The sequence below is a fragment of the Mrakia frigida genome (assembly GCF_051309035.1).
Source record: "Mrakia frigida strain ATCC 22029 unplaced genomic scaffold BDY24scaffold_22, whole genome shotgun sequence".
In the NCBI taxonomy this organism is placed as follows: domain Eukaryota; kingdom Fungi; phylum Basidiomycota; class Tremellomycetes; order Cystofilobasidiales; family Mrakiaceae; genus Mrakia; species Mrakia frigida.
This window is the reverse complement of record NW_027481259.1, coordinates 495,296-512,573: the sequence shown is the minus strand read 5'-3', so window position 1 is coordinate 512,573 and position 17,278 is coordinate 495,296. Positions and strand designations below refer to the sequence as shown.

The 17,278-nt window shown below is 54.7% G+C and overlaps 6 protein-coding genes across 6 annotated transcripts; 3 read left to right on the top strand and 3 right to left on the bottom strand.

The window, feature by feature from the left end:
• Nucleotides 1-1,132: 1,132 nt before the first annotated feature.
• BDY24DRAFT_394575 (uncharacterized protein) lies at nucleotides 1,133-2,093 on the top strand. The gene is made up of 4 exons (XM_076641195.1): nucleotides 1,133-1,471; nucleotides 1,576-1,685; nucleotides 1,771-1,884; nucleotides 2,014-2,093. The coding sequence occupies exons 1-3, from the start codon at nucleotides 1,460-1,462 to the stop codon at nucleotides 1,844-1,846; spliced, it is 198 nt and encodes a 65-aa protein (XP_076495248.1). The 5' UTR covers nucleotides 1,133-1,459; the 3' UTR covers nucleotides 1,847-1,884; nucleotides 2,014-2,093.
• Nucleotides 2,094-3,574: 1,481 nt separating this feature from the next.
• BDY24DRAFT_394570 (uncharacterized protein) lies at nucleotides 3,575-5,080 on the bottom strand (the record flags this gene model as incomplete). Its single annotated transcript, XM_076641194.1, has 4 exons — nucleotides 4,684-5,080; nucleotides 4,523-4,586; nucleotides 4,403-4,431; nucleotides 3,575-4,300 (listed from the first exon to the last, which is right to left on the bottom strand). Coding segments are annotated over exons 1-4 (1,102 nt in total), but the record flags the coding sequence as incomplete, so codon positions are not given.
• Nucleotides 5,081-5,408: 328 nt separating this feature from the next.
• SWC4 (Swc4p) lies at nucleotides 5,409-7,729 on the bottom strand (the record flags this gene model as incomplete). The annotated part of the gene is made up of 8 exons (XM_076643609.1): nucleotides 5,409-5,456; nucleotides 5,532-6,133; nucleotides 6,227-6,305; nucleotides 6,424-6,668; nucleotides 6,765-7,031; nucleotides 7,117-7,194; nucleotides 7,268-7,344; nucleotides 7,497-7,729. 8 exons carry the CDS (start codon nucleotides 7,727-7,729, stop codon nucleotides 5,409-5,411), a joined length of 1,629 nt encoding a protein of 542 aa, XP_076495246.1.
• Nucleotides 7,730-8,663: 934 nt separating this feature from the next.
• On the top strand, nucleotides 8,664-10,732 carry TPI1 (triose-phosphate isomerase TPI1). The gene is made up of 8 exons (XM_076641193.1): nucleotides 8,664-8,771; nucleotides 8,854-8,865; nucleotides 8,936-8,999; nucleotides 9,526-9,907; nucleotides 10,012-10,036; nucleotides 10,161-10,173; nucleotides 10,250-10,399; nucleotides 10,534-10,732. Exons 1-8 carry the CDS (start codon nucleotides 8,730-8,732, stop codon nucleotides 10,620-10,622), a joined length of 777 nt encoding a protein of 258 aa, XP_076495245.1. The 5' UTR covers nucleotides 8,664-8,729; the 3' UTR covers nucleotides 10,623-10,732.
• Nucleotides 10,733-10,787: 55 nt separating this feature from the next.
• Nucleotides 10,788-13,353, top strand: BDY24DRAFT_394559 (uncharacterized protein). The gene is made up of 7 exons (XM_076641192.1): nucleotides 10,788-10,819; nucleotides 10,969-11,450; nucleotides 11,548-11,611; nucleotides 11,703-12,298; nucleotides 12,415-12,573; nucleotides 12,707-12,892; nucleotides 12,989-13,353. Exons 2-7 carry the CDS (start codon nucleotides 11,168-11,170, stop codon nucleotides 13,222-13,224), a joined length of 1,524 nt encoding a protein of 507 aa, XP_076495244.1. The 5' UTR covers nucleotides 10,788-10,819; nucleotides 10,969-11,167; the 3' UTR covers nucleotides 13,225-13,353.
• Nucleotides 13,354-13,394: 41 nt separating this feature from the next.
• On the bottom strand, nucleotides 13,395-17,164 carry BDY24DRAFT_119360 (uncharacterized protein). The gene is made up of 6 exons (XM_076635926.1): nucleotides 16,364-17,164; nucleotides 16,119-16,218; nucleotides 15,434-16,027; nucleotides 14,806-15,342; nucleotides 14,119-14,697; nucleotides 13,395-14,040 (listed from the first exon to the last, which is right to left on the bottom strand). Exons 1-6 carry the CDS (start codon nucleotides 16,954-16,956, stop codon nucleotides 13,537-13,539), a joined length of 2,907 nt encoding a protein of 968 aa, XP_076495243.1. The 5' UTR covers nucleotides 16,957-17,164; the 3' UTR covers nucleotides 13,395-13,536.
• Between the last annotated feature and the right edge of the window lie 114 nt (nucleotides 17,165-17,278).

Sequence of the window (17,278 nt, the reverse complement as noted above, 5' to 3'; positions counted from 1 at the left end):
GCGTCGAGATCGAATCCTCCCAACGCCAGAGCAGTCCTGACTTCCGCCGTTCCACACCTCCGGATCGCCGAAAGAGGATCCTCCATCGTCTCCCCTCCGCAACCGAAGCAATAACAAGCCGAAATCTTCTCCTCCAACGACTTCGGTCCTTCTCCCGCCTCCTTGAACACCAACTTCTTCGTCCCTCCTTCGCTCGGTTCGACGGCGGTTCCATCGAATTCAACAACGAATTCCTTCTTCCCGACGACGACCCACAAGATATCTACGATCTCCCCGTCAGGCGACGACTCGAGAACTCGAAGACGTTCGAGGTTGAGGGTGACCGAGAGTTCGAAGAGCCGCTCGTATCCGCCAACGAGCTCGGTTGCAGCGTGAAGGGAGGGATGGGTTCGGAGGAGGGAGTCAAAGCATGAGGGAGAGCATGCGATGGTGTTGGAGACGGTGGGGGTGGGTGTGACTGAACAGAAGAGGGAGATGGATTGGAGGTTTCGATGAGAAGAGATGGTTCGAGCGGTTGCGAACTGACAAGATCGAGGGTGGGAGGACGAGAGATCGTTCAGTGGCTGACGCGTCTGACCGTTCAAAAGAAAGATTGAAACTCACCCAGTCTGACCAACGAAGACACTTGGAAGCACGGAAGGATGCAGGTACGAGGACGAGGGAGAGAGCGCCGGGCTCAAAGTCGAAGATGACTTGGAGGTGGGAAGGCTTGACGGAGGTGTTGAGGGGAAGTCGAACTTCGATGTTGGTGGTTGTGAAGTTTTTCGTCGCATCGGTCCTTTCCATCTCAAGTCTCAACTTCCTGACCATCACTCCGGCCCAAGCGTCGTCGAACGACTGATTGGGACGGACCACGTTCCCGTCCAGAAACCGAGCCCAGCTGTTGTGCCCGAGTTCGAATCCCTCCAGGAAGTCGCAGACGGAGTAGTCCAAACTGAGGAGTGACGGTTGAGCGGCGATGACCCGGTTGAGCCAGCCAATGCAGTGGTTGAACGAGGGCGGGAACATGGAGATCTCGATCCCGACGAGGGATCGGAAAGGGTTCGAGGTGAGGAAGGGTGCGAACAATGTCCTTGGGTGGAAGTATCCAAGCTTGATGAAGGATACGTCGATAGAATGGAAGGTGAGAAAGTCGAGGAGGTTGGAGATGAAGGTGGTGCAGATCGAGTAGTGGGATCCGACGAGTTCCGTTTCGAGCGAGTTGACGACGAGAGCCTTCTCTCGGGCTGGGAGAGCGACTCGGGAGGAGAGGTCGAGTGAGTTTTGAGCGGAGTGGATAGGGGAGATGGAGAGGGTTTCGATCGAGGAAGAGTTGTAGATTTTGGTGAAGATCGTTGGGTTGAGGAGGGCGAAGGGGACGGAGAGGGAGGTGAGATGAACGAGAACGTCGAGGGCTTGTCCGAGGATGTTGCTGTAGATGACGGCTCGATTGGAAGCGATGGTGACCTTGGGTTCTTGAATGATGAGGGATCTACAGAGCGTGAGAGGAAGGGTGGTCAGCTACGAGGTCGGAAGAGTGAAGAGAGAAAGGGGAGAAGGGAGGGAGGGAGGGAAGATAGAAGCGAGTAAGCTGACCTGACGAGCGCTCCCTTCGCTGCGTTTCCGACAAGAGCTTCGAGAGGAGCAAAGCTGGACTTCTTGTCTCCCACGAAGCTGATGGTCTGGAGAAGGAGAGGACTAGCGATCTGTTCGCATTCAGAGGAGAGAAAGGGAGAGGTCAGGATGCGAAAGGACGGATGGTCGAAGGAGAACGAGAGGAAGGGAACCGACCGCTCGTAGATATCTGCAGGTGGCAGCGACGGCCGCGAGATCTGAAGCCTGGATGTTGGCGTACTTGAGAATCTGAGTGACGATTTCGACTGGGACTTTGACGATGATGCAGTGCTGGGAGAGAGGAGGAGGAGGAGGAGAAAGGGAAGGGGAGGAAGGTCAGCTCGCTGCTCCACCTCCCCTCTCAACCTCTTCCTCCCTCCTTACAGCCCAGCAGGGTTTCATCTAGTCTCGTTAACTCACAGAGGCGATAGATCGAGATCTGGTGGTCCTCATGGCGTAGAAGAAGGATTTGCGGAAAAGATGAGGGTCGCCGTTGAAGAGAAGAAGGAAAGGGAGGAGGGCTTCGAAGTTGAGCTCGAAAGACAAGCCATCGATTTGATTCCGTTCTCCTTCATTCCTCTCCTTCGTAGATTCGGTTACTACAACCTTCACGGAACCTGGATCGCCAGAGAAGCTGCCATTGAACTCTACCTCCGAGAGGCTCTTCACTTCAGCCACGTTCGTCTTTCGTGCCTTTTTCTCTGTTTCCTCCCTCCTTCTCCTGTGCTTCCTCTATTAACCCTCTCAGCTCACCGCGGACAGCACTTTACGATCTCCTCCTCGGCATCGAGTCCGACGCTCGAGCTACAGCCATCTACAAGGCTCATCGATTCGATACTGGATTCGAGGACTCGTGGGATCCGTCGACGTCTCCAACCATGGACGTCGACATCGGCGCTTCCATCCTTCTTGGATCCTGTGTATAAGATTGAGAAGCCAAGATCGCCAGGTAAAGGCCGCCAGGTAGAAGGGGAGCCGCAGTTTGTCTTCGTTCTTTCGTCCGCTCATCGGACGCGTCGAAGGCTCGGACCTGAATCGTTTCTCTTCTTCTTTCCATCTTTCCTCGATCTAGTTGACTTTGTGCAAACCTGAACACTTCCACACCCTTGCATTTTTCGTCTCTTCCTTTCTCTTTGCTTCGACTCCTCTTCTCACATCGCAAACACGCTTCCTGGGGCTCTGTCTCTGTGTATTTGCGGTCGATCTGGTCTACTGCCAGTGGAGTAGTATCTCAAATGGCATGTGTAACTAGCAACATTGTTAAGGTCTACGCGAAATCACTCTTACACAGAACGAACAAATCTAGTCTACAGCTCGTCGAACGATTCAAAGCTAGCAATCGTCGACGCGTCTCGTCTTCTCCCCGTTCTCCTTCGTCATGTCCGCTGTGCTGACCGATCGAGGGTGCTTCTTGGGTAATCCAGGTATCGGGCGGAGAGGATGATGGGATGAAGGGACGAGGGGAGAAAGGGGGTCGGAGAATGGAGGGGAAGAGGGAGACGCGTCCGACGGGTAGGGAAGGCGACACGAGAGATTCGATGGACCAGTGGAAGATCTCGAGTTCGCTGCTAGGAGAAGAGGATGATTGAAGAATCAGATCCAGCGAGATGCAACATGAGTCAGTGAGGATTGACGAAGCGGAGCAGGAGGACAGAGAAACGGAGAAGCTCACTCGACGCGTCTTTCAGCTTTTGACGTAAAACTCGTCCCCGTTCCGCGCTTACGCTCCGACAGCTTCTACAACCTTTCCGAAGGCCTCCGGTAATGGAAAGAAAATCACTCTCCAACTTGGTTGTTTGGCAGGTGAAGCAGGTACGCCTTCCGTTCTGAGCCAGCGAGGTCGCCCGCTCGGCACCTTGTGTCGAGGGGAGATTCAAGATGAAGGGAGAAAAAAAAAAAAAAAAAAGGGGAAGTCATTTCAGAGAAGTTGAAGGAGGAAGTAGACTGGGAGGGAAGAGGGAAGAAGGCTGACTGAACTCACGCTTCACCTCGGATCTGTTTATCGACGCCTTGCATACGATGCAGGTCCGGAGTCGTTTCCCTGTGTGGACGTGGAGTCCGAAGTTTCCTACAGGCTGCGTATGAAAGCATCGACAACAGCGGCTCTCCCCGTCGGACGCGTCGACGGCGGAAGCTTCGGAGAGGAGAGAGGAGATAGGGAGGAAAGAGGGTGGGATGGAGCAGCATTCAGCGAGCGCATCAAATGATTGAAGCGAGCAGCATGTGCGAAAGAGACGTAAATACTGACTGGCAAGTCGAGTTCTGCTTCGCCGGTTCGACTGCCTGCACCTCTCTCGACAGAGGTCGCAGGTACCATAGTACGTTCCGACTCGCCGTCCCCTCGTAATTATCGAGAATCTTCCGAGAGGAAGGAAAGAGTGACATTGGGAACATCTCCGTCTGCCTGCTTCTCCCAATCGACGGCTCGACGCCTCCTCGAGATCTCCCTCCCGTCCATCCTCCTCAGCTTCCTCCTGGTCGTCATTCCACTCTGAGGAAGCGAGCTCGAGATCCTTCTCTGTGCGAAGAAGAGAGTATGTCGAGGTCAAGCTCGTCGGATGATCCTCGAAGGTGGAGACGACTTGGGAGACGACCGACGAGGAAGACGGGAGGGGTTGGGAGGGCGAAGAAGGAGAAGTTTGAAGTTTTTCGAGTCGTGGAGAGTGAGGGGGAGTATAAGCGAGTTGAAGGGATATCCGAAGGGGATCTGAAAGTGGTGGGAGGAAGAGGTAGGGTCGGCGAGAGGGTTGAGGCCCGTCATGGTTTGAAGGAGGAGGGCGGGAGGGAGCGAAGAGGGAAGGAGGTTGACGATTAGAAAGAGGAAAGGTAGGCGATAGACTTTTGAATCATCGAGGAAAGGTCTGTCAGTTCACGGTTCTAGAGGAGGTGAGCAGGAGCTCAAGAAAGTGAAGAGATTAAAGAGACGAACCGTCGGACGAACGGTCCTCCTCCCAACCTTCCAGTAGGACCAGAGAAGCTGCGAGGTCCAGAAACTGAAGCAGCGAAACAGGGTCGAGGTGAGGCGAGCATCAGCTTCGGTCACTTCGTCCAGAAAACAAAGCAGCTTGGGACGAACGAAAAAGAACTCACCTCGACGCCGACCAACGACCGCGTCTCCCGTGGGAAACCTGACAGGAAAAGAGTGACCTTTGAGACCTTGAGGAGAGAACAGACGAGGTAGTTTTCGAATGTCGGAGAGTGACTGGGGATGGTACGAGGTTGTAGAAGAAGGAAAAGAAGGAGGAGGAGGAAGACGTCGTTGTTCGTCGATGTTGGTTGAAGGAGGGAGGATCGACCGAATCGAGGGAAGGGAACGTCCTTGAGCTGATGCAGACTGAATAGGAGGGAGAGGCGAGAGCTGGAGAGAAGACATGGGTGAGGGAGAGGAAGGAGGGAAAAGGAAGGAGGAGGAAGTGGTGGTTGGTAGATCAGCGAACACTTCGACAGCAACTCCTCCTTTTTGTCCTTCGAGAAATCAAACGCCTCCTCCTCTTCGCTTCAGGCAGCGCTCCTGTTCAGTGAACTCCCCGATGATCGATCGCGGGCTGTATGTTTCAGCCTCCGGGGAAGGAAGAGATTGGAGGAGGTGGGGAGGAGGTGGATGGGGTTGAATCGACCGAGGAAAATTGAGGGGAGGAGCAAGCGAGACAGGACGCATCTCGAAGAGTTGGCTGAGGAAGGAGGAAGGAAGGTAGTAAAACAAGAGATCATAAAGAGTCGTCGAAGAACAGTAAATGAAAGAAGATGAAGGAGGTCGAGACGTTGGCTACAAGATACGTGGCGAAAAAGGGAGCGGGAGCGTCGAAAGAGCCGCATTAAGGGTTGACGACCTCCTCCGTCGACGTCGAAGCTTCTCCAGCGGCCTAAAATCGAGAGAAAAGTGTAAAGAACGAGTCAGTACAGCATCGCCAGTTCAGAGAGGGGAGAAAGCAACTCACGGTCGTCTCAGCACCCACGATCGACGCGTCTCCCTCCTTCTCGACCTTCTCCTTCCCCTCTTCAGCCTCTTCCCCGGCCGCATCGACATCGATCTCCTTACCAGCAGCATCGGACTCGTCAGCAGCAGCGTCCACCAACCCTTCGCCCTCCCTCACAGCTCCGGCAGCGGCCTCCTCAACCCCCTCCATCGCACCTCCCTCTCCTCCCTCGCCAGCACCACCAGCACCTCTTTCCCTCTCCTCCTCGACCCTCTTCGCCTCAACCCTAGCCTTCAGGATCCTCACCTCCTGCTCAACCCGATCCACGTTCCTCTTCATCTCCACCAACCCTTGACTAGCGGCCATCAACCCTTCCAACCTCTCCAAACTGCCTCGCGTCGGCATGACCAGCTTTCCAGGCAGAGGAACGGGAGGAGTGAGTTCCGAGAGAAGAGCAAGGATGGGCTGAGTGAGGGAGGGTTTTGATGGAACGGGGAGACGAGTCGAACGGAGGTAGACGGGGAGGTTGGGAAGGGTTGGAGGGCCGGAGGAGGATTTGAGGGTGTGGCCGGAGAGAGCTGAGGGTTGAGGGAGAGGGAGACGGTGGATGCAGTGGAGGAGGTCTGAGTCGGGAAGGAGGAAGAGGAAGAGGAAGATGGAGAGGTGAGCTTGAGAAGAGGACGAAGGAAGAGACGAAGGGAGATGTGTCGACTCACCCTGCTTCGCGTTCTTCTCGGCCTTCTTACTAGACATAGCACCACTGGGTCCATCCAAACCGAGAACATCCTTCCTCTTCTATATGATTCCAAAGCAAATGAGAGTCAGCTCTCGTTCGCTCGCTGTCGTCGACGCGTCTGTCTCCTCCTCCTCTCCATCCTCTTGCCTTCACCACGTAAATCAAACCGAAACTCACCTTATCACCACCAACCTCTGCAACCCCACCAGCACCAGCAGCACCTCCAGCCTTGCCAGGCAACCCAATCAATCCCGACTCGAATCCAGCGAGCATCCTCATGAGGTCCTCTCGATCCGCCTTGAACTTCTTCTCCTGCTGTTCCATCCTCTTGCATTCGAGGTAGAGGGCTTCCTCCTCGGCGATTTGAGAAGGAGTGAGGTGGAATAGCGAGGACGCGTAGTTTTTACGAGCGAGTTCTCGTTCTGAAAGAAGGGTCGACGAAAGAAAGACGAAAGGCGGTGAGCTCAAGCTCGTCGCTCCCTGCCTTCGCACCCAAAAAAAAGGGCATCGGTGCTCACCCTTATCGAACGCATAATACTGCAGCATAGTCGTCTTCCCCTGTTCGTCTCCCGTAGGTCTACTCCTGACCAACCTCCTGCAGATCGAGTAGTACCTCGACTTGATGTCCTCGATGGTTCGTTTCCTTCCTCCTTCTGGCAAGTCGAGGAACTCGGTCCCTAGGTCTCCAGGGTAGGCGTATCGATCTGCGACGATGACGAAGCGAAGGTCGTACTCTCGGAGGAGGGAGAAGAGGTAAGAGGTTTCGGCTTGGGACCAGTCTTCGTCTGGAGAACGAAAAAAGGGTGAAAGGAGGAGGACGAGGTCAGGGAAAGGGGAGCAAGGTAGGAAAGCAGGGAAAGGGCGACGAACCCCTCAAGTTGGTATCGTACTCTTGCTGAGAGAAGTCCATGACGGGAGTGGTGGAGTTGTATTTCGAGAAAGGATCCTCTGCGAGACGAGAAAGGGATGAAGGTCAGCAAAAGGAGAGGGAGGAAGGGAAGGAGGAGGAGGTCGAGCTCACCTGCTTCGTCGGAGGCCTTAACCCAGTGAGCGAGTTGGAGACCTGTTCGGTTAGCAGGAGCGAAGGACTTCCATTCCCTGAGTACATAGAAAACGTGCGATCCAAAGGGTGGATGGATCAGCGACTCTCCTTCTTTCTTCGACTCGTCGAGCTCAACATCCTTCCCTTCCTCCTTCGTCCCCCTCCCTCCCCCACCCCCAATCCACACCAAGACCATTGAATCACTCACCACTTAACAGCCTTCCTCTTCAGTTTGGGTCTCTCCTTAAACTTGAGCGTCTGATGTTCGAGCTGAGCAGCTTGAAGGGAAGGTGCGTTGTCTCCGATAAGAGCGTACAGCTCCCTCGAGATTCCTTCAGGTTTACGAGTAGAGACTCGAGTTCCTTTGTGATGAGAGGTCGAAGTAGAGGCAGTGGAGTTGGAAGCGAGTCCCATGATGGATCGCACATCGTTGGAGGACATGGTGAGAGAGGAAAAGCAAGGGAGGGCAGGGGAGGGGAGGTCGACGTTGAGGTCAAGATCGCTTCAAGGAGCTTCGTTTCTTGAGGCGCCGTTGCTAGGAAATTGGGGGCAATTTTCCCCTTTCTTCCAATGATCGTGATACGTTCGAAAGGGTCAACTTCAGCCTCCACTAGCTCGGGCTGAGACATGAAATCGCCGAGGAGGAAAAGGAGGACAGAGTAAAAGGGTAGCTCGTTCGTCGCCTCCATCGACCGTTCCTTCGATTGCGATCTATCCATGATCTCACTATGTCAGATTCACACTTGTATGTTTGTTTCTGGAGCTCTTCCTAGCTCTCTCGACCGAAACAAGGGCCTTCAATCGAGCGAGATTCGACGCGTCGCGCAACGACGAAACTCCCCTCCTTGGCCTTCGACCGATGGATGGATACTTCAAGACCCACTTGAGATCACTCTCATGATCGTTCCTGATCTGCTAGGGGGAGCCCTCGTCTTCTCCTAGCTCTGTCTTGAGCTGAGAGTGATTCTTGTTACAACGCGCGTCTTCACTCGACATCGAGTTCAGGCCTCCTCCCCTCCGTCTTTGAGGCCATTTCTGGCTAAAAGAAGAACCATTGTCGACTAATCAACATAAGAAGTTCTACCCTCGTCAGTCGCACCGTTTCTGACGCGTCTGAGCTTCGAATCAAACGCTGCAAGGAGCGTTCCATCTCGCGAAACGACCTCTCTCCCTCGAGCTCACCTCGAGGGCGGAAAAAGCTTCACGGAGGTCCAAACGTCCTCTTACCGAGCTCATAGGACTGAAGGCTGAGTCCAGGGAAGCAGAAACATCCAGATTGACGAATGTAGTTTGGCGATGAAAGAAAAAAAGAAAACTGTGCGGCATCGGGGAGAGGCTCTCTGATCAAACAGGTCCTTCCTTTCGCTTCCTCACCTTCAACCATCACAACCTCCCTCCTTCCCTAAACCGCACCCACCCTACCCTCAACCTCTTTATCACTATGACTGCTGCTCGAACATTCTTCGTCGGAGGAAACTTCAAGGTATGTTCTCCCTCTGCCTCTCTTCGAGCTCATTCAACATCTCGAGGCTGACCTCCGTTCGACTTTTTGTTCCTTTCCTCAGATGAACCCCACCGTTCGTTCCCTTTCCCTCTCTCTTGCTTCACACTTTCGCTGATCTTGCTCTTCTCTCTTCATGTCTACAGACCTACTCTGGTGTCAAGGCTCTCATTGACGACCTGGCCGCTGCTGATATCGACCCCAAGGCTGGTGAGTCCCGCTCTTCCTCCTTTTCGACCACAGAACCCTATCCTCCCGTTCCATCTTCTCGAGGCTTCCGGTCAAATTTCGAACCTCTTCGAAACGTCATCGACTTTCACATCCTAGAGAGGCACTCTATACCTCTCAGGGATATGGGTCTTTACCACAGAGGGGTTTGGGAATGCATAGAGACAAAGGGGAGGAGGAAGGGAGGGCTGAGATTCGCATCTCTTCTGGTTTCGTCGGCCGACTTTCTCTCCTCCTTGGAGGTTTCCCCCTTTGACTTTTTCAAAGGAGGACGTTCTCCGAGTTGACCCTACTCGCTGCTGATGATGAGGCCAAGTTGGGTAGAGGAGTTGCTCGGGTTGAGGAAGAGAAGGAAGGAAGGAAGCGAACGTTCGAACCTCACCATCTCCCCCCAACCCTTTCTCCTTCCTTCCCTACCTGCTTCATCTTCACCTTTCACCTCCCTCTTCCTCCTCTCAAGCATCAACTGACTCGTCTCCCACTCCCTTTCATGCTTCTTTTTCTCCAGAGATCGTCGTTGCCCCTCCTACCCTCTACCTCATCCCCGCCGCCGCTCACCTCGCCACCCTCAAGCCCTCCTTCACCTTCAACATCTCTGCCCAGAACGTCTACTCCAAGACCAACGGAGCTTTCACCGGAGAGATCTCCCCCGAGATGCTCGTCGACGCTGGAATCAAGTACACCCTCACCGGTCACTCTGAGCGACGAACCCTTTTCAAGGACACCTCCGACACCGTCGCCGCCAGGACCAAGGCCGCTCTCGATGCTGGAATCAAGGTCATCTTCTGCATTGGAGAGACCCTCGACGAGAGGGAGGGTGACAAGACCATGTCCGTTTGCGAGGAGATGATCAAGGCCGTCGTCAACGTCATTTCTGAGAAGGACTGGGCGTGAGTTTTCGAATCTCTCTCTTTTCCTTTGAGCTCGCTCCTTCCTTCCATTCTCAACCCAAGCTCGAAGCTGACCTTCCTTCGACCGCCTTCTCCTTCCCTAGTAACGTCGTTATTGCTTACGAGCCCGTTCGTCCACTCTTCCGTCTTTCCTCTCGTCTTCTCCAGCTCCCCAGCTCGACGCGTCCTCCCTCCTTTCGTCGCTGACCTCTTTCCTTCCTCCGTCCTTCCTTCCTTCTCACCTCTCTCTCAGGTTTGGGCTATCGGTTCGTTCACTTTCCCTTCTCTTCTCCACCCTTTCATCACCTCGCTGACCTCTTCTTCCTTCTTCTCGCTTCACAGGAACCGGAAAGGTCGCCACCTCCGCCCAGGCTCAGGACGTCCACCACCAGATCCGAGCCTACCTCTCCGCCAACGTCTCCCAGAACGTCGCCGAGGCTACCCGAATCATCTACGGTGGATCCGTCACCGCTGCCAACTGCAAGGAGCTCGGTACGTCTCTTTCTCTCGCCGCCCATCGCCTCTCCCTCCCTCCCGCCTCTTCATTCCTTCCTCGTCTTCGCCCTTCTCTCTTTCGCCTCTTCGCACCTTCAACTAACCTCCGTTACGCTTGTTTTTTGTTGCAGCCACCTGCCCCGACATCGACGGTTTCCTCGTCGGAGGAGCTTCCCTCAAGCCCGAGTTCGTTCAGATCGGAAACGCTCGACGAGCTTAAAAACCTCTCCTTCTTCCTTAGGACCCCCTTTTCTGCTTTTAGATTCCAAACTACCATCCAACCCCGGTTTAGTTTTCGTACGTACGTGAAATGAATGAAATATCAACGTCTTGAAGAGCGAGCGAGAGGGAAAGAAGGGAGAGAGAGGGAGGGAGAGCGGTGGAACAAGAAACGAAGATGAATGGGAAGAACAGCTGGTAAGCCCTCGAGAACGTACGGAAAGCCGAGATAGGGCGGGTAGAGTAGGTGAGGCTGAACAGGGTAGGAGGCTCGGGATTGAGACTCGTCCCTTGTTGGTCGAAATGTCGACGCGTTCTGACTTCGCTCCCTCCTCCCCTTGAATCAGATCGTCATTGAACGAGGCTCGACACAGCCTCTGATCGCTTCTTCAGAACTCTACTGATCTCGCTCAACAGGAGTGTCGACTGAATGCGGGGAGGCGTTTGATTTCTTGAAGGAAAAAGGAGTTGCGTTTCGAAGTGTTCGCTGATCCACCAACCACCACTTCCTCTCCCTTCCTTTTCCCTCCTTCCTCTTCCTCGCCCATGTCCTCTCTCCAGTTCTTGCCTCTCCCTCCCATCCAGCACAAGTCGGTTCAAGGTCATTCCCTTCCCTCGATTCGGTCGATCCTCCCTCCTTCAAGCAGCATCGACGAACAACGACGTCTTCCTCCTCCTCCTTCTTTTCCTTCCTCCGCAACCTCGTACCATCCTCAGCCACTTGCTGACATTCGAAAACTGCCTCGTCTGTTCTCTCCTCAAGGTCTCAAAGGTCACTCGTTTCCTGTGAGGTTTCCCACGGGAGACGCGGTCGTCGGACGTCGTCGAGGTGAGTTCTTTTTCGTTCGTCCCAAGCTGCTTTGTTTTCTGGACGAAGTGACCGAAGCTGATGCTCGCCTCACCTCGACCCTGTTTCACTGCTTCAGTTTCTGGACCTCGCAGATTCTCTGGTCCTACTGGAAGGTTGGGAGGAGGACCGTTCGTCCGACGGTTCGTCTCTTTAATCTCTTCACTTTCTTGAGCTCTTGCTCACCTCCTCGAGAACCGTGAACTGACAGACCTTTCTTCGATGATTCAAAAGTCTATCGCCTACCTTTCCTCTTTCTAATCGCCAACCTCCTTCCCTCTTCGCTCCCTCCCGCCCTCCTCCTCCAAACCATGACGCGCCTCAACCCTCTCGCCGACCCTACCTCTTCCTCCCTCCCCTTTCAGCTCCTCATCAGCTCTCCCTTCCTCTTCAAAACCCTCTCCCTCGCTCTCCACCTCTCGAACGCATCCAAACTCCTCCTTCTTCGCCCTCCCAACCCCTCCCGCCCTCCACGTCGTCGGTCCTCTCTCAAAACGTCGTCGCTACCGCCGATGCCCATCCACCGAGCTCAAGCTCAGCAGGTTCTATCTTTCACCAAGAGTTGAATCTCGAGCTCTATTCATCGGAGTGGGTGGATGACCGGGAGGAAGCTGAGGAGAACAAAGAGGAGGAAGACGTCGAGGAGGCGTCGAGCCGTCGATTGGGAGAAGTAGAGAGACGGACATGTTCTCATTGTCACTTTTTACTTCCTGTGGAAAGATTTTCGGTGGTTCCGAGGGGAAGGCGAGCTGGAAAAGACTATCTCTCCTGCGACCTTTGTCGTGAGAAGGGCAGGCAGGCGTCTCGGCGGAGCAGAACTCGACTTGCCAGTCAGTATTTACGTCTCTTTCGCACATGCTGCTCTCATCGAATCAATCGATGCACTCACTGAATAATACTCCATCCCGTCTTGTTTCCTCCTTACCGACCCTCTTCTCCTCTGAAGCTTCCACCGTCGACGCGTCCGACGGGCAGCAACTGAGGAACTGTACTGAATGCTTTCGTCAGCAGCCTGCAGGTCACTTCGCATTTCGTTACAACACGGGGGAACGTTTCAGAACCTGCAACACTTGTAGCGCTGGGAGAGCCCGAAGAAGGGAACAGGGTGAGTTCTGCCCGCTTTTTTTGGATATCTCCTCGCTCACAGTCCACATTATCCTGACACTGCGCTGATAATCTTTACCGATCTCGTTCCTTGGTTTCAATATATTTCTCTCCCTCTCTCTCCCTCAACAAAGTCGCTGAGCTTGAGGCCGCCTCCTTCGCACTCGACGCCAAACGTTCCTGCTGTCACTGCCACACAACCAAGTCGGAAACTGAGTTCAAGTCCGAACAGGGGAGGATGCTGAAGAGCTGCAGTAGCTGTCGGAGTCGCCAGCTCGAATGGTTCCGCATCAAAGGTCAAAAGCTGAAGGACGGGTCGGGTGAGTTCGACGATCCCTTCTCTTCCTCCTCGTCGATTCTCGCTGACTTATGATGCTTTACCTTTCTGACTTCTTGGGATTTTTGTCCTTTCTCAGCTGCGAACCGGAGCTCTTCCACTGGTCCACCGACTCCCTCGTGTCGCCTTACCCACCCGTCGGACGCGTCTCCCTTTTCACCTCCATTCTCCGACCCCCTTTCTCCCCTCGTCCCTTCGTCCCATCATCCTCTCCACCCAATACCCGGATCACCCAAGAAACACCCTCGATCGGTCAGCACGGCGGAAAGGACAAAGGGGGATGGAGAAAAGACGAGACGCGTCGAAAATCGTTGAAGGACGTTGTTTCATGTGTACACCTTTGAATCCGTAGAGTTTTTAGATTCAGCTGGGACCGGACCTTTCATATATATCTATCTATCGCAGTCTCGCTCGATGTACATAACAAAAACGCCTCCCGACTTTAGACGGTAAAAACAACGAGGACGACGCGATGTTATTCGTCTCTTCCTCCTCCTTTCTTCTCGTACGAAGCTCGTCCATCCATCAAAAAAAAAACCTTCGGAACCAGATCATTCGTGTGTATCGTAAAAAAAGGGACTTGTTAACGACCTCCTCTTCAAATCCAAATCCGTCGCATCCAGCCCATCAAACAACCCCCTCCTCCTCCCTCCCGCTCCCGCTCCCTTTCTCCTCCGCTCCCATTGCCAAACCCAACCCAAAAAGTCTCCAATCTTCCCCACCCCTCCCGTCCCATCCCCATCTCAAGCTCTTTCCACCCGCTTCCTCGCCTTCTCTTCCTCGTTCTCCTCCGCTCTCCAAGAACCCAACCTCGTCGCCCATCTCCCTCGTCGCGACTCTCGTTCCCTCTTCGTGTCCCGACGGTCCGTCGTTCGCTGAGCTCGTGCGAGTACGACGCAGCTGAGAGGGTGTTAGAGAGAGGAGAGGTTTGAGGGAGATGGTGTGGAGCTGGAGGGCTGAGAAGGTCATAGGTGGGAGGGTTGAGGAGAGGAGAGTGAGGGTCGGTTGACTGGGAGGAGAGGAGGGTGAGGTTGAAGGAGCGGAAGGAGAGAGAAGGTAGGAGACTGAAGTTGGAGGATGAGGCCAAGTTATCGTTCGAAGAGGTGGGGGAAGAGGGACTTGAAGAGGCATCTGCGAAAGGAAGAGGAAGAGAGGAACGATCAGACGCGTCGTCGATCGAAAGAAAGCAAAAAGCATGACGCGACTCACCGACCAAAGCCCACTCTCGCATCCCTTCGTAATCACGTAAAACCCCTTCCCTTCCACCTCCCCACTCGGCGGAACCCAAACCTCCAAAACCTTCCCGTTCCACTCCTCTTGCCCACTCCTCCCCGACACCGCATCCGCAACTCCCGCCAACCGAGAAGTCAAACTCGCACTCCTCATCTTTCCCTTCCCCTTTGCATCTTCTGACATTCTCTTCAGCGAAGCAGCCATCGACGAAGGGGGTGCTGAGACGACGGGAGTCGAAGGTATCGAGCTCGACCCGTTCCCACCCAAGGAGCTACTTCCTCCTCCTCCTGGCCACTCGACTTCAACGACTCGGCTGGATCCAACTCGGACGAGACAGGCTTTGGCTCCTGAGAAGTTGAGGAAGAGCGAAAGGGATCCTTTGACCTTGGGTGGGCCGGAGAAGACGTATTCGTAGAGGTCGGCCATTTCGGGAGCTCGAGCGTTGGGAGCTGGGGAGGAAGGGTAGGAATGCGGGAGGGAGGAGGGAGTAGAGGAGACGTAGTGAACGAAGGAGAGGGAGGTTGGAGGTTTGGATTGAGGTGGGAGGTAGAATTCCTGCGGCGAGGGAAAGGACAGAAAGGGGAAGACGCGTCGATTCGTTCGTCAGCGAAGAGAACGAAGGACGCGTCGAGAGGAACGAAAGCTAGAAGGTCTTCGACTGACCTTCATGAAACCCAGATGCCCACTCTTCCCTTCCTTGCTCTCAAACAACACCACCGAGCTTTTACACACCACTCCCACCAACACCCTCCCTCCCCAAACTCCTCTCCTTCGAATCGTATCCTCCGAGTCCTCCTCTCCCTCCTGATCCACATAATCCCGCCTCTCCTCGTCGGCCCTTCTCGCATCCTCTTCCCACTCCCTGAGCTCAGGTCTGAAGATCTCTAGAACGCTCGGATGGCTCGCACCGGGCGGAAGAGGGAGAACGACGTAGTCCCTCGACCATCGAACCGGGAGGTCTGTCGTGAGGGACGAGTCTTCTTCTTCGTCGGAGGAGGAGGAGACGGACGAAGGGAAAGGCGTGATCGATGCGGTTGTAGAGGTGGGTTTGTTGAGGAGTGTCTTGAAGGAGGTTGCGAGGGAGGAAAGGTGTCGATTTTGATGAGAAGCTCCGAGGGATCGAAGAGGCGAAGAGGAGGAATTCGCTGAGGACGGAGAGGGGTTGGGAGTTGGTGCGAGGTTGACTGGCCTGGGTGCTTTCTGAGACGTGAAAATAACCAGAAGGAACGAAAGTGAGGATCAGCGTTCGTCTGAACGAGGAATGAGGAAAAAAGAGAGGGAGGGAGCTTACCTCCTGCGACGCGACGTATCTCGCCAACGAAACCAAGCTCCCCAACTGCCATACCCTGACCTCCCCCTCCGCAAATTCCTCTCCCTCAGCCGAGCAAGTCAACCCTACAATCCCACCTCTGGGCGTCCTCGTGCCTCCCGCATCGTCCTTCTCAACTCCAACGACCTTCAACTCCTTCACTCCCACTCCCGCCCAAAGACACCTCGCACCGCCTCCACTCGACTGTGACGGATCGAAGACCCATAGTCCAGAGGCAGTTCCGACGAGTAAGAGACGCGACGAGAGGATGGGTAGGAGGCAGAGTGGTTTCGAAGGGAGGTGAGGGATGAAACGGGAGCCGAGAGGATGGTACGTGACGGGCGTTGGGAAGAGAGGGATGGCAGGCTGAGCCGATGAGAAGGGTACTGGAGTGGATCCTCCTGCGTGAGAGTTGTTGGCTTGAAGAGAGGTGGAGGTTGAGTTGACGGGATGGAGAGCTGGGTTGGGAGTGTTGGGAGAGGAGGAGGTCGTTGGTGCGAGGTGAGGTTTCGGGAAAAAGGTAGCTTCCTGTTCGGGAGGAAGGAGAGGATCCGATCCTGTACGAGGGAGGTATCTCTGCGAGGAATAGATAGAAAAAGCGTCAGTAAGATATCTGTTGTGAGACGAAGGAAGAAACGGAAGGCGATGATGAAACGGCTCGACTCACGCCCTCTCCCCATCCGAGCTTGCTCCGACGACGCCGTTCGAGTGCTTCCTGTTCTCGAGCCTGCTCTTCGTCGAGATATCGCTCTCCAGCTCGCTTCTCACTATGAAGCAACAAGAGAAAACCCCATCAGCACAGAGATCAAAGGGAGGAGACGACAAGTCGGTCGCTTCCCCTGTCCTCGAGATCCTCCGCCCAAAATACATCCGAGCAAGAAGAAAATGTTGCATGGAACTTGGAAGACTCACATCCAACCTCTCCACCTTCCGAACCTTCCAGGATCCCTCCCAGCGTGCTCCTCGTTCTCTCTGAGTCCTTCATAGGTCGGCAGCCCACCTTCTTCCCCTCCTCCTGCGACTCTGACGTCGTCCCTCTCGACGAGTCCTACGAGACCTCCCCATTCCGAAGAAGGAGGTCCTGTCTGGCTGAGACCAATAGAAGACCTTTCTGCAATTCCTTCGTCTTCGAACGAGCCTCTGTCAAGAGGCGGAACGAAGGTTGTAGATCGAGGAGGAGGAGGAGGGTCGAACGAGCTTCCTTGATGATGGGACCTGGGAGGAAGGGGAGGAGGGGGAGGTGGTGGTGGTGGAGGAGGAGGAGGAGTCACGCCATACGAGTTGGTGGTCGAGAGGATCGAAGGAGCTCGAGGTGGGAGTCGAGGAGGAGGAGGAGGAGTTTGGGAGGGAGACAGGGAGGAGGGAAGATGCGAAGTGGACCTCTCCGAACGAGAGGTGATGCTGTGATGGTGCTCTTCCCTAGGAGCATACGAGACCGACGACCTAGGTGGTAGAGAGGGAGGAGGTGGTGGTGGTGGCGGTGGGGGAGGACCTCTGGAAGCCATCGTTTATCTTGGTTGGGAGGGAAGGAGGGGAGAGGGAAGGTTGAGAGCTCTCCTCTTCCTTCAAGAGAAAGGGGTTCAGGCTACATAAGTATGACGTTGACATTTTCCTTCCGAGCTTGTTTTGTTTCAATCTGAGAAAGTGGTGGTAGCTACGAGGGCCGAGTTGCGCACTTCTCGTTTGCATGGAGAGGAGATTGCTGGAGGTTTGAGGGAGAGAGAGAGAGAGGAGGAGGAGAAGGGCAAAAGGTCAGCTCGACGTTTCAGACGTTTCGTTCCGGAGTCGCTGCTCCTTGAGGGTTTCCTCTTGAGTTCACTTTGCGAT

Bases quoted from the DNA above. Each gene is read 5' to 3' on its own strand.
- BDY24DRAFT_394575 (XM_076641195.1), top strand. The intron at 1,686-1,770 runs CTGTTCGCATTC...AAGGGAACCGAC, and splicing joins AGAAGGAGAGGACTAGCGAT to CGCTCGTAGATATCTGCAGG.
- TPI1 (XM_076641193.1), top strand. From the start codon at position 8,730: ATGACTGCTGCTCGAACATTCTTCGTCGGAGGAAACTTCAAG. The intron at 9,000-9,525 runs GTGAGTCCCGCT...CTTTTTCTCCAG, and splicing joins TGATATCGACCCCAAGGCTG to AGATCGTCGTTGCCCCTCCT. The intron at 10,400-10,533 runs GTACGTCTCTTT...TTTTTGTTGCAG, and splicing joins TGCCAACTGCAAGGAGCTCG to CCACCTGCCCCGACATCGAC.
- BDY24DRAFT_394559 (XM_076641192.1), top strand. From the start codon at position 11,168: ATGTCCTCTCTCCAGTTCTTGCCTCTCCCTCCCATCCAGCACAAGTCG. The intron at 11,612-11,702 runs GTTCGTCTCTTT...ATGATTCAAAAG, and splicing joins GGAGGACCGTTCGTCCGACG to TCTATCGCCTACCTTTCCTC. The intron at 12,893-12,988 runs GTGAGTTCGACG...GTCCTTTCTCAG, and splicing joins AAAGCTGAAGGACGGGTCGG to CTGCGAACCGGAGCTCTTCC.
- BDY24DRAFT_119360 (XM_076635926.1), bottom strand. From the start codon at position 16,956: ATGGCTTCCAGAGGTCCTCCCCCACCGCCACCACCACCACCTCCTCCC. The intron at 16,219-16,363 runs GTGAGTCTTCCA...GTTGCTTCATAG, and splicing joins GGAAGGTGGAGAGGTTGGAT to TGAGAAGCGAGCTGGAGAGC. The intron at 15,343-15,433 runs GTAAGCTCCCTC...TTCACGTCTCAG, and splicing joins GATACGTCGCGTCGCAGGAG to AAAGCACCCAGGCCAGTCAA.